The following is a 13,149-nucleotide window of genomic DNA, read 5'->3' as shown; positions in this document are numbered from 1 at the left end:
GCACAGCAGCCGCGCTTGCGACCATTTACTAATAATATGAACGACTCTGTTCTTAAAACAACTGTTTACTTTGCAAATCGAATGCACAAATTCTTAGTAAACAGTTGTTTTAAGGAAACTGACGTTTAAGTTGTCGGTGAACTTGAGGCAAAGGGTTTTCAATAAAACTCATTATTAAATCATATTGTTTACTTAACTGTAAGGAAAAAACACCAATTAAATAATTACCTTATACCTAATTACAATAATATTTCTATCATGATTTCAGTTTATTAAGATTATATACTAGATCACTGTAAGGTACTCGACCAGTCAAGTGGGGACCCAAAGTTTGACCGGAGAAGTTCAAAAGACCAACATTTTTTGGTCCTTGGAGCCCCTCCTTTTGAATCCACACTTGCCACAATAAGTTCCCTACATCCCTGACATGTAAAAGTCGGCTCCAATGGTTTGCTTATCCAAGATCTTCTATACAATACTCGAAATCAGTTCTCTCTACAGCAATATTAAGAGACGATGATGCATCTGTTTTACAAGTAAAACAGATTACCATCTCATCTCCTCGACCTCATGTTGTGGAAGCAGGGAGTCGCCAGAGCCTCGTCGGTGTGAGCAGGGCGCGCCGCGTGCAGGTGAGGTTGACTTTGGCGCTTCAGGTGTTGGTGGCGCCACTTGCGCCCCGTCGCAGCGCGCTCAAGTGGCGCCGCGTGCCACGTGCCGGAGCAACGCCACGTGTGGAGAGAATGCGAGCTGGTACAACGAGATCTGGAAATTATAACAACATTATATTAATGAGCATATTCTTGCCTGCTTTCAGTAGCTTTGGGGTATTACCAAGACAAAAAAATTGATTAATTTTGGGACAACTTTCACACAAGGATAGTTAGCCACAATTGTACATACCATCATGATGCCTCCTATCTCTCGACTCGAAGGTCCACTGCTTAAGACTGCATCTTCAATCATCAGCCGTTTTCAAAGATGCCTTCCCCAACCAGCAACCTGCAAAAGAATTTCCAAGAATTATTAAAAATAATAGCATTTGTGCTAAGGATAAAACAAAATGGTGTCCTTCCCCTTGTACATAGATAAAGAGAGCTGGTAGACATTTTGGAATACGTATTTGAGCTAAAATCTTGTCCTATAGATACTTCTCCTATAATACTCTAATACAGAACTGTAGATCTGAAGATTGAGACTTAACATTCAATTTAAATACTGGCAGCCACGCCCTTTTTATTTTCCGAATTAATTTAAAAGCCGCGATTTTTAAACAAATCATATAAGGTTTAAATAGGTCCCTGAGCAATATGTAGGCACTTACCTGCATAACTGAAGGCTACGTGATAAGATAGGGCTCCGGAACACAGAAGCAAGTCTTGAAGGAGTCACACGTGATGCACGGCAGACGTCGGGCGACGCACTGGATACTCAGACAAAGGGAAGTCTGGTCTAGAAAGCTCTAACTGCACTGCGCAGGTCACGATCAATACCAGATGAACATTCTAGAATGCATCTGCAACGCAATGCAGAAAATATTCAGAAGGTGGAAGTTGCATCAAGACTTCTGGAATTCTCTTCAAAAAACTTTTACATCTCTGAAGATAGTCATTAGTAGCCAACTTATACCTTCGGCAGTCGTAACGGGATACTGGTAGACTGATGTCAGAAAGTCCGACGATTAGTCTTCCTAGGGGTATCGAATCTGCCTAGCCTATTCCCAAACATGGTTGGGATGATCTTCCAGTCTTTTGCCTCATGGTAGAACTGCCTATCAGACTTCCTCAATCCAGTTACCCGGCTAACCAAATAAGAATGTCAATTCGAGACGAATAACAATGCGAGGTCAGTAAAGCAGTCGCTCCGTGTAAAACATTGTAGTCGGGGAGACAGTTAAACCTTCTGCATTATAGTTACATATATCAGTCCAATGCAAGCGTATATATCTATATCTACCTATATATCTATATTTATCTATCTACCAGCTTCCACCATTTCAGCGGCGTCCCGATATGACTGTTTCCCGTAGCCGGTTGGTGAAAAAAACTGAGGTCTAAGCTATCTCCACTCAAATTTTCAGCTTAAACGGTTCAGCCATTCTTGAATTATAAAATGTGTAACTAACACGACTTTCTTTTATATATGTATGTATAAAAATTAATGCCACTGCGTTGTAATTTTGTCACTCAAGAACGGTCTCACCTATCCGAACCAAATACTTGGGTTTTGGTCAGATTATTTAGTAGTATGGTTTATGTGAAGTTTTGCACAAAATCTGTCGAACGATTCTACAAGTATACTAATGATACATTCGGGTTCGTTGAGACATGTCAACGATATTAATTTGATATTACAAAAAATGGACGGATTCCATAGAAGGCATGTATGGGCGGAGCCAGTAACGTTCCTCGTCCCCCGAACACTCGCATTTTGGTGACGCTGCTGTCTTAGAAGATTTTTCGTCATTATATCTCCGCTCGTCATTAAGTTCCTCCTTTTTAACACGCTTATATTAGCTTCACTTGTAACTATTTATATTTATAAGACAATCTTGGAATCTTAAATTGACCCACTTCCCGGTCTTCGATTAGGATGAAATTTCGCACACGTTCTGAGTTCTGATGACAATACATGACTAGCGTGTTTTTTAGTTCTTTAAACTATTACCTTTTTAAGTCAATTCAAAAGGAAAAATGTAACAAGAATAACACAATTATTTTCTTCAAATCGTTTATTTCCAGACAATGCTCTCGATCCAGGGTACATAGTATGACACCCGGGTATAAACCCCGGAGCTACCGGGCTGTCCACAAGGTTTCCCGTTTGAAGTAATACCTATGATCGTGGAGGCACAGGATGATATTGAAGATCTGATCTGAAGAGGACCTCCGCTGTCACCCTGGGGATTTAGAAAATGAAAATTAGGCTGATAAAGTGGGCCACTTTTCCCAACTATGTTGTGGTCAACTTGTATTGTCAACTTAACATTTAATGATTAATGTAAGTACTGCCTCTTTGATCTAGCTGTCGCAAGAGGGTTCGATTCCCGAGTCGGGCCGAAATCGCTTTGTGGGTTTTAGAAGACTTTCACAAAGCAGCCTGATAGTTGGTGATTGATACACCGTGCATCGGAGAGCACGTAAATGTCGGTCCTGAGACTGATGTCTCTCCGGTGGTGTCGAATTGTCGTCCCATCGAGCGCAGAGTGAAGAAATAGTGAGTGCACCTGTGTCCAAGCAAATGCTTGTGCACTATAATATGTCCTGCGCTAATCTAATCTCCTTACATGAGAACAGCCACCGTAGCCGATAATCGGCTAGGAGGACATCATCATCAATGTAAGTAACTATGTACTTAAATTTTACCTAGTTCTAGGTACTTATTATTTCTGAACGCTTTACGAGCAGGGCTTAGTGAGACTTAATATTATGTACATAATATCGGGTGTGTCGTTCACAATCACATTAAATCATATCGCATATACTTTATGATATTCTATGGCGAATTGTAAAAAAAATAACCTAATCTATTCAGTGGTTTAACCACAGGAGTCATTTTTCGTTTTTATAATTTACAACATCATGTGTAAAGCAGAGATAAAGTTAGGAGTATCGTATGTTTTGATTAGTTGACAGCTGTCAGTTTTCAAGGGAGAATTTCAGTTGTTTGTAATGACTGACTTTTATATGGTGTTCTAATTTTTGCAAATTTTTATTCCATTTACTTTGTTTGAAAAAATTTTTTTTTTTTTTTTCATATTTTTCTTTTATCTTTTTGTTAATCGACACATATTAACCAGTATATTAACGCATTTCATTTAATGTGATTATGAACGATACACCCGACACATGCCTTTGTAACCTATGAACACAGAATAAATAGCTTTGACTTTGACAGGTTCCTCACCTCGCATGTATCTTTGGTGTCGTCTTTATCTCCGTAACACATCTGTGTAGTGTGGTTGTAACCGTTCACGAGGTGTCTGTGAGGCGGGTAGAATGATGAGCATTCTTCCTCGCTGTAAGCGCTGAGAACCACCTTGAAACAATATAGTTCAGGGTTATTCTTCGGACAAAGAATTATCATTCGCAATGACTGCAATATACACATTGTATATATAAAAAAATATCGAAAGTTTCTTCTAACCTACAGACAGACATGTGTTGCTGGGGAGTTTGTTGCGCCACTTCTTCTTCCCAGCAATAATACATAGAAAGTGGTAAAGGGTGGGCGTTTTGGGGGTTTTCTTTTGTAAATTTCTGACGTTCAAAAAGTGCTGTTTTGTAACCCAGTTTGAATAAACGATTTTTGATTTTGATTTTGACTTCCAGAGATGTGCAAATGGCAGTCGGGACCCACCAATATAACGTGCCTTTCGAAACACGGAGGAACTCGTCATAACAATAAGATCAACCATCGAGCTTAAGATGTACTGAGCCCTGCCGGGGCTGCGGGATTGTTCGAAAGAGTTACCGCGGCCCTGGTACATAAAAGGCCTACGACGGAACACGACGGTGTTTAGTCAGTAAGAGTCTGACACTCCCTCTCCGCTGCTAACCCACAGTGGGAGGGGTCATTTGATGATTTTTGGAGTCGTTAAAAAAAAAAGATGTTCTGAGCCACGAGCCCCCTTTCTATTAAAGGTGGCTACTTACGCTTTGTAGGGTGTCAGATAAGCCCTGTCGGTTGCCCAGGGCTCCCCAACCCGTCGCAGTCGCCTCTGATGCATCAACATCTTCTGTATGCAGACACGCCGGTAACACGTATCGGGAAAACTGAACCCTGAAATTATTAAAAAAAAAACAACTACATCCTAACTAATATTATAAATGTGAAAGTAACTCTGTCTGTCTCTCTTTCTTTCTGCCTGTCTTTTCTTCACGCCTAAACTACAAAACCGATTTGTGTGAAATTCGGTACAGACATGGTTTGGAACTTGAAAAAGGACATAGGATAGTTTTTATTACAAAATATAAAATTAAATTTATTCCGGACATATTTATAGCGCCATCTATTGGTCAAACCATCTGCCGGAAGTCACTATTCCACGCGAACGAAGTCGCGGGCAAAAGTAATATACAAGTCGTGGTGGTCTAGTGGGTAACACACCTCTCGAGTATGAGTGCGCGGTTGTTCGATTTCAGATCAGGCAAGTACCTACCAATGCAAGTTTTCTAAGTTTGTTTGTACTTTCTAAGTATATCTTAGACACCAATGATTGTCTTTCGGAGGGCACGTTAAACTGTAGGTCCCGGCTGTCATTGAACATCCTTGACAGTCGTTACGGGTAGTCAGAAGCCAGTAAGTCTGACACCAGTCTAACCAATAGGTGTTAGGTTAGGTGCCCGGCTTACTGGGTCGAGGAGATCAGATAGGCTGTCACTCCTTGTGGCACACTGGTACTCAGCTGCATCCAGTTAGACTGGAAGCCGACCCCAACATTAGTTGTTGGATAAGGATGGTCCTTTCTAGAGAAGTTTTTTTTGGGACTTACCATCTATCAGTGAGCAGAAGTGCAATATCATGGTACTTGGAAGGTGCTTTATATCCTGGATGTGGTATGACATGCTTCACTCCGTAGATTTGCCAAGTTTCTGGTGGGTCAGACCTTTTCAGAATTCCAAGCGCTATGTAGCTTACTGGACCTCTGAAAAACATAGACTAGGAAAGCTTAGTGTTGTTTTTAGCTTCATTTTTTAAGGCGCTTATATTAGCTTCACTTGTATGATATTTATTTTTTTTTGGTAATGTCTATATAACTACTACACTATCATCATCATCATCATCATCTGATAGTTGGTATAGACAATCATTTGACAATACATACGCTGATCGACTGGACATGCAGTGCGCGGCAGTGAGCACAAATCTATGGCTGATGAGGCTTCCACCACACAGCCACTCTGCTGTCTCCACTGCATCTCCGAAACCCAGCAGTGCCTGTGAATAAAATCTTTACGCTTCATCATCACAGAAAAAAATTGTTAAAGAAACGGAAAAATACGCTAGTCATGTACTTATTGTCATCAGAACTTAGCGCGTGTGCAAAATTTCATGTCAAAAAGAAAGAAGAAACTCTGACAAATGGTATTATTTTATTTATTTTTATTTCTTAACTTTTTTTCATCATCTGAAAAAGTCTAGGCTTTTTCTACCTATGTTGGGGTCGGCTGATGCCAATCTCACCAGATGCAGCTGAGTACCAGTTTTTTACATAAAGCGACTGCCTATCTGACCTCCTCAACCCAGTTACCCGGGTAACCAGATACCCCTTGGTAAAACTAGTTATCAGGCTTTCTGGTTTTGACTACACTAGATAGTTATCGACTTACCACACAGCTGTCATTGAACATCTCTGACAGTCGTTACGAGTAGTCAGAAGCCAGTAAGCCAGCCAGTCTTACCAAGTGGTATTTTGTTGTCCGGGTAACGGGTTTAGGTAGTCAGATAGGCAGTCGCTCCATGTGGCACACTGGTACTCAGCTACATGTTTAGACTTCTATGACCCCAACATAGTTGTGAAAAGGCTCGGCAGATGTCAATCCAGTACAGTAGTGTCTGACAGGTGTCCGACTTCCTCAACCCAGCTACCCAGGCAACCTAATAACCCATGGTAAGATTGGTTGTCAGACTTACTTTCTTCTGACTACCCGTAACGACTGCCAAAGATGTTCAATGACAGCCGGGACCTACAGTTTAACGTGCCCTCCGAACGACAGTCATTGGTGTCCAAGATATACTTAGAAAGTAAGTACAACTATATAATCATCGGCACGAATCTTGAGCGCTGACCTCCACCTGCGCAGAAGTGATTTATTGGGTCCCTTTTGTGGTATGGAGTGAGGCGCGGGGGCTAAAGCGGTGATTGGCCCGCAGCGAATCGCGTCATAGCCGTCACTCGGGTTCTTTGCTAATAAATTACTTTTGCGCAGGTGAAGGTCAGCGCTCAAGATTCGTGCCGATGATTATACAATAAAGACTTACCATATGAGGGTATTCTCCTCTCTCAACGTCCATTCCCTTGGCCACTGCCAGGACTGCGACATCTGTGTATCCATAGCAACCTTGATCTTCATCGAGGTACTTCCTGACTCCCCCCCAAAGGTCACAAGAGGCCTCATCCAGAATATACTCCAGGCATTCTGGGGAGAAAAATGACGTTGAAAGTATAAGTAAATATTCTTCTAATTTAATGTGTCAATTGGATGTCAGTTGCATCTCAACAGCAGTAATAACCTTAGCGGTCATTGTGCTACTAATATTAAGACCAATCGTTTTCCAATGACATTTCGCCATTGGTTTGCCATTGGTCTATAGAGTAGTCTGCTCTAAAATCGTAAACCTATTGCAGTCAATGTGATTCATTATAGAATCACAGAAAAGGATAAAGCCGGCTTTTCTCTATGGGCCTATGGGCCATGTGATCTGTGCTGTGCAATCTAGACACACGGCAGTGTGTCCGCCAAGTTCGAGCAAAAAAGCGACACACCGGCCGTGGGTTATATTACACGAACCATTTCGGGCCAAATTCGACCCCCCTGTAACTCAAAATCTATTTTATTTACGCATATCAATGAGAGAAGAAAGAAGTGAGATCTGAATAAGTACCAAGTTCCATACATATACCTCAGTTAAAAAATGGTTACTTTTTAATGATGTTACTTGGCAAGTTTTAATAGAAAATTAAATACTTGATTCATTGCGTTTAATAGGTTTATAACAAGGTGTATGAAAACTTGCCAAGTAACATCATTAAAAAGTAACTATTTTTAACTGAGGTATGTGTATGGAACTTGGTACTTATTCAGATCTCACTTCTTTTATAGGCGAAGCATTCCCATATTATCGAACTTGGCAGTCTTTCACATTTTTGTTTTGGGTGGGATATATATTACATCCCAAACTTTAAATATTTTTTCAAAATGTATGACGAGCGACAAAATATTATATCACAGGTTTTAATATATATTATATCCCATAGTGAAAAGCTGGTTTAAAAACAAAAAACAGTCGCAACATGTACAGTCGGTAGTAATTATTCAGCACATACCTACCTTTAGTTTCAAGTGAAAAAAGCGAAAAGTTAGGTTATACTCACTGTCATAAGCTTTCACCCCTGTTTTGTAATAATGTAGACCGGTTGCATCCACTAAGACATTTCTGTAACAATATCAAAAAGTCAAATAAGACTGTGTTCGATTCCAAGTCAGGCAAGTACCAATGCAACTTTTCTAAGTTTGTATGTACTTTCTAAGTATATCTTGGACACCAATGACTGTGTTTCGGATGACACGTTAAACTGTAGTTCTCGGCTGTCATTGAACATCCTTGGCAGTCGTTACGGGTAGTCAGAAGAGAGTGAGTCTAACACCAGTCTAACCAAGGGCTATTGGGTTGCCCGGGTAACATTGTTGAGAAGGTCAGATAGACAGTCGCTCCTTGTGGCACACTGGTACTCAGCTGAATCCGGTTAGTTTGGAAGCCGACCCCAACATAGTTGGGAAAAGGCTAGGCAGATGATTCCAACTTACCTCGTATCGTTTACTAGCTTGCAATCTGAACAGCATACTATAGGTTTCTCCACATCGTAAGAACATATTTGAGGGTATCGCCTTTTCTGCAAATCCTCTACGTACTGCATACATTTGAATATATCTACACATGTACCTTTTAGTCCATTATCGGATGTACACTCTGACCCTGAAATGTAAATAAATAATTGATAATAATAATCCCTACTAATATAATAAATGCGAAAGTAACTCTGTCTGTTTGTTACGCTTTCAAGTCTAAACCACTGAACTGATTTTAATAAAATTTGGAACAGAGATAGAGTTGACCTTGAAAAAGAACATAGGATAGTTTTTATCTCGGACTTTTGAAGAGTTCTCTTGGAAATGCAATTTAAGCGAGCTCGACGCGGGCGAAGCCGCAGGAGAAAGCCAGCTATAAATATACCTACTAGCCGTTTTGCCGCGGTTTCACACGCGTCCCGTGGTAACTACTGCCCGTACCGGGATAAAATTTAGCCTATGGCACTCAGGAACATTGTAGCTATCTATCAGTGAAAGAATTTTGGAAATCCGATTCAAGGTTCCAAAGAAACACTCTACATGCAAACCTAAAAAAAATACCTCTCTATAATATTGGTATAGATATTTTTAAATTAAATTAGAAAACTCAAAAAAAAACTCAAAACTCAAAACAAGACAAGTGCGAGTCGGACTCGCCGAGAAGGGTTCCTTACTATTATTTATAAAACGTTCCATAATTATACATTCCATATTCTGCGAATATTTCAAGCATCTACCTTTTGCCGTTATCGATATCGAGCAAAACTCACGTTTGTTGAATGGGAGCCCCCAAAATATTTAATTTATTCTAGTTTTGAGTATACATCATCTATGAAAATTTCAACTCTCTAACTATCACGGTTCATGAGATACAGCCTGGTGACAGACGGACGGACGGACAGAGGAGCGAAAACAATAAGGTCCCGTTTTACCCTTTGGGTATGGAACCCTAAAAATGAGATGACAAACTCACTAACTATTTATTTATTTATTTAATAGTTTATGTTACACATAAAAACACAGACAAGAATAAATATGTACCTACTACTACTAATAGAAAAAAAAAAATACTACTTGATGAGCTAATCCTATAACCCTCTCAAGTATTGGAATGGGTTCGATTCCAGGTCAGGCAAGTACCAATGTAACTTTTCTAATTCATAGTTTAATTTAATTATATTTTATTAATTTTATTAGTCTGTAATGAATATGTATGAATGATGTGGTCGCCAATAATTGGGAGCGCACACTTCACTCATACTGTGAAATTGGCATATGTAATGTTATTGTGTAGCTTCTGTTGACAATCCAAAACATAAATAAATTAATAGTTTTATGGATTCTAATTTCATGCAATTTTAATCCGAGCCTAATATTTACTTACTAAGTTAATCTTGGACAGCAATGACTGATTAAACGCTGAAGGAAAACATCTTTAGGAAACTTGGACTTGTCTGAAATCACAAAATCGCATCTCGCAAGCGTGGTGATTAACGCTCAATCCTTCTCCGTGTGAGAGGAGGCCGCAGCCCAGCAGTGGGACGATAAAAAACTAAAAAAACACGCTAGTCATGTATTGTCATCAGAACTCAGAGCGTGTGCAAGATTTCATCCTAATCGAAGACCGGGAAGTTGGTAAAATTAAGATTCCAAGATTTTCTTACTTACAAATGAATGACTTTACCTTCATATAAATCCTCGCAAAACACACTAGAACTAATAAATATTACATTTAAAATAACGTAAACATAATAATCCATGGTTTTACTTTGTTTAAATACACAGCACGAAACCCGTCCGACATTAATGAGTTCTCATCGCGACTAATGTAGGTATGTATTAGAAAATAATATTTGTTTTGCTAATACATACAAAACACATAGTATTATGTAGGTAATTAAGTAGATATCTTATCTAGAATCTACCTTCTTTATTTTGTTATAAGTATATCAAGTTTTTGTCTTCTGTCTCCACTAATATAATAGAGACGAATCATTTTTAGGGTTCCGTCCCCAAGGGTCAAACGGGACCTATTGTTTTCGCTCCTCTGTCCGTCCGTCCGCCCGTCTGTCTGTCACCAGGCTGTATCTTATGAACCGTGATAGTTAGAGTTGTTATTTTCACAGATGATGTATTTCTGTTGCCGCTATAACAACAAATACTGTAAACTAGAATACAATAACTATTTTGGGGGGCTCCCATACAACAAACGTATTTTTTTCCTTTGTACGCGATTCCGTCTCGCACGTGGCCGGTTTTTTCTTTTGTTTACCTGTTTGTAGACCAACGGCTCCGGAAATAAAGAACCAATTTTCAATATATAAGGAGGTAAGTACCTACATAAAGTAAGTATGTACGTAAACACGAACGTTTGATTTGATTTACATAAATTACCCTAAGTCCCGTAAAACCGTTGTAATGGTTTGATCGTGGGGTCAATGAGTCTCTAAATAAAATATGTGCCTTCCTACGCTACCAATTGATAAAGGAGATTAGGTATAACATACAATGATATAACGATATCTAATAATAAATCTCAATTTTCCTATACATGTAAAAACTTTGATCCAAAAAAAATCTACATCGTCTATTGGCAATGTTTTCCTATTCTCTTTAAGTCGCAGCACACTGCAAACTTTTAGTCGGCCGATAGTTTGTTGGGGCTCTTAAATCAGTATGAAGATGAGTGGTAGTTCGCACGTTATAACGATTAAGTATACGGTTAGTAATAAATGTACTAACAGTTTTGATTCACGATAACCTTTTTTTTAACGACGCAAAAAATCATCAAATGACCCCTCCCGCTGTGGGTTAGAAGCGGTGAGGGAGTGTCAGACTCTTACTGACTAAAAACCGTCGTGTTCCGTCGTAGGCCTTTTATATACACACTAGCTGTTGCCCGCAACTTTGTCTGAGTGGGCAATATAGAATAGTCAAAATACTACTTATCCCGTAGGTGCATTCTTTCACGTGACAGTATAATTAGGATTAGCACTTAGCAGTCGCATAGATTCAATGATCAAGGTTGTGTTGTGGATGTGACCATTTATCTAAACAAAAGAAGTAAAGTTTGTGACGTTGTGAATATCTCTGGATCTAGTCAGCCAATTTGGAAAATTATTACGTACTAAACATTATTTTGTTCGTTCCATTACGTACTGATAGGTTCAAACTAATACATTTTACAACCTTCATCATCCCTTATTTTATCACCCGTGGGGGTTGAATGGGGGTTGAATTAGTCAAAATCGTATTTAAGCGAACGTCATCATAAAATTCTGATTCGTCATCAGGACTTCTTCATAAAATCTAAGAAGATGTATACAAACTTTCATCCCCTATTTTATCCCCTTAGGGATGGAATTTATCAAAATCCTTTCTTAAGGGTTGCCTACGCCATAGTAGCTTTATGCATGCAAAGTCTCAGTCCGATCGGTTTAAAATTGACAAAGTTTCATACAAACTTTCATCCCCTATTTTATCCCTTTGGGGGTAGAATTGATCAAAATCCTTTCTTAACGGATGCCTACCTACGTCATAACATCTACCTGCATGCCAAATTTCAGCCCGATCCGTCCAGTGGTTTCAGCTGTGCGTTGATAGATCACTATGTCAGTCAGTCAGTCAGTCAGTCAGTCAGTCAGTCAGTCAGTCACCTTTGAGTTTTATATATTTAGATGATGATTCACAATTACCTTCAAAATAAAGTATTGACCGACCACCTGGCCAACTGTCGGGCAACAGTTTAGTCGCCAGTGTGCGGAAACTGTTAATAGCATTCTTGGAATAATAAAAAAGTCTTTGACCTTGTTAAAAACAAGTTTTAAAGTCAATAAAAAATATTGAATCCATAGTTTATACACAAATAGATAAGTACGTAGGTAGTCATCTTTCGACGACGCTCGAGGTTGAATCACTCTAACCGCGAAACCGCAAGGCTGGATATAAAACAAAAAATAATAGTTCAAAGAACTAAAAAATACGCTAGTCATGTATTGTCATCAGAACTCAGAGCGTGTGCAAAATTTCAACCTAATCGAAGACCGGGAAGTGGGTCAAATTAAGATTACAAGATTTTCTTACATACATAGTTACAAGTGAAGCTAATATAAGCGTGTTAATACTTTACATCGTTTCAATCATGCTTTATTTATTACGGTCTGTAATCTCGTCCTTTGACCCATGTATATATTCATTTAATGTATATATATATATATATATTCAAATAACTGACATGTTTATCTAATAACAACCAATTAAGTCATGAATTCATGATGATCATGAAGTTCCTAGAGAAAAACTAATAGCAATGCTGTCTATAAACGATAAAATGTATAAAAAAACAGTGGGAATTTATCATGTTTAATGTCCAATATCTTTTGAATCGGTGCTTTATATAATATTAAATCTAGATATCTTACAAATATGGCTGTAAAGCTATCGTATGACATAGAACTGGAATTTGGGCATTGCATGGCGTTGCTGACTTTTGACTCCATACTAATATGAGCATGATCCTTTTCCGTCTAGCTGTATGCTTGTGTCTAGATTCTCCGTAATGGATTCTCCCCTTATC

General features: G+C 39.0%; 1 protein-coding gene and 1 long non-coding RNA gene across 2 annotated transcripts; both read right to left on the bottom strand.

The window, feature by feature from the left end:
* Positions 1 to 171: 171 nt before the first annotated feature.
* Positions 172 to 1,482, bottom strand: LOC135119165 (uncharacterized). Its single transcript, XR_010278019.1, has 3 exons — positions 1,325 to 1,482; positions 904 to 1,002; positions 172 to 765 (listed from the first exon to the last, which is right to left on the bottom strand). It is a non-coding gene; the product is annotated as an uncharacterized LOC135119165 (long non-coding RNA).
* Positions 1,483 to 2,722: 1,240 nt separating this feature from the next.
* On the bottom strand, positions 2,723 to 10,416 carry LOC110382357 (serine protease snake). The gene is made up of 9 exons (XM_049848365.2): positions 10,258 to 10,416; positions 8,532 to 8,700; positions 8,099 to 8,160; positions 6,985 to 7,142; positions 5,828 to 5,940; positions 5,495 to 5,647; positions 4,656 to 4,782; positions 3,907 to 4,038; positions 2,723 to 2,899 (listed from the first exon to the last, which is right to left on the bottom strand). Exons 1-9 carry the CDS (start codon positions 10,331 to 10,333, stop codon positions 2,732 to 2,734), a joined length of 1,158 nt encoding a protein of 385 aa, XP_049704322.2. The 5' UTR covers positions 10,334 to 10,416; the 3' UTR covers positions 2,723 to 2,731.
* Between the last annotated feature and the right edge of the window lie 2,733 nt (positions 10,417 to 13,149).

This window comes from Helicoverpa armigera, chromosome 30 (genome assembly GCF_030705265.1).
Source record: "Helicoverpa armigera isolate CAAS_96S chromosome 30, ASM3070526v1, whole genome shotgun sequence".
Lineage (NCBI taxonomy): Eukaryota > Metazoa > Arthropoda > Insecta > Lepidoptera > Noctuidae > Helicoverpa > Helicoverpa armigera.
The sequence above is the reverse complement of the archived record's forward strand: the minus strand, read 5'-3'. Positions and strand labels throughout refer to the sequence as shown.

Excerpts from the sequence above, each read along its gene's own strand:
- LOC110382357 (XM_049848365.2), bottom strand. The coding sequence starts at position 10,333 with ATGGATTATTATGTTTACGTTATTTTAAATGTAATATTTATTAGTTCT. Across the intron at positions 7,143-8,098 it reads AGGGGTGAAAGCTTATGACA|AATGCCTGGAGTATATTCTG; the intron begins GTGAGTATAACC and ends TTTTCTCCCCAG. Across the intron at positions 4,039-4,655 it reads TATCTGACACCCTACAAAGC|GTGGTTCTCAGCGCTTACAG; the intron begins GTAAGTAGCCAC and ends TATTGTTTCAAG.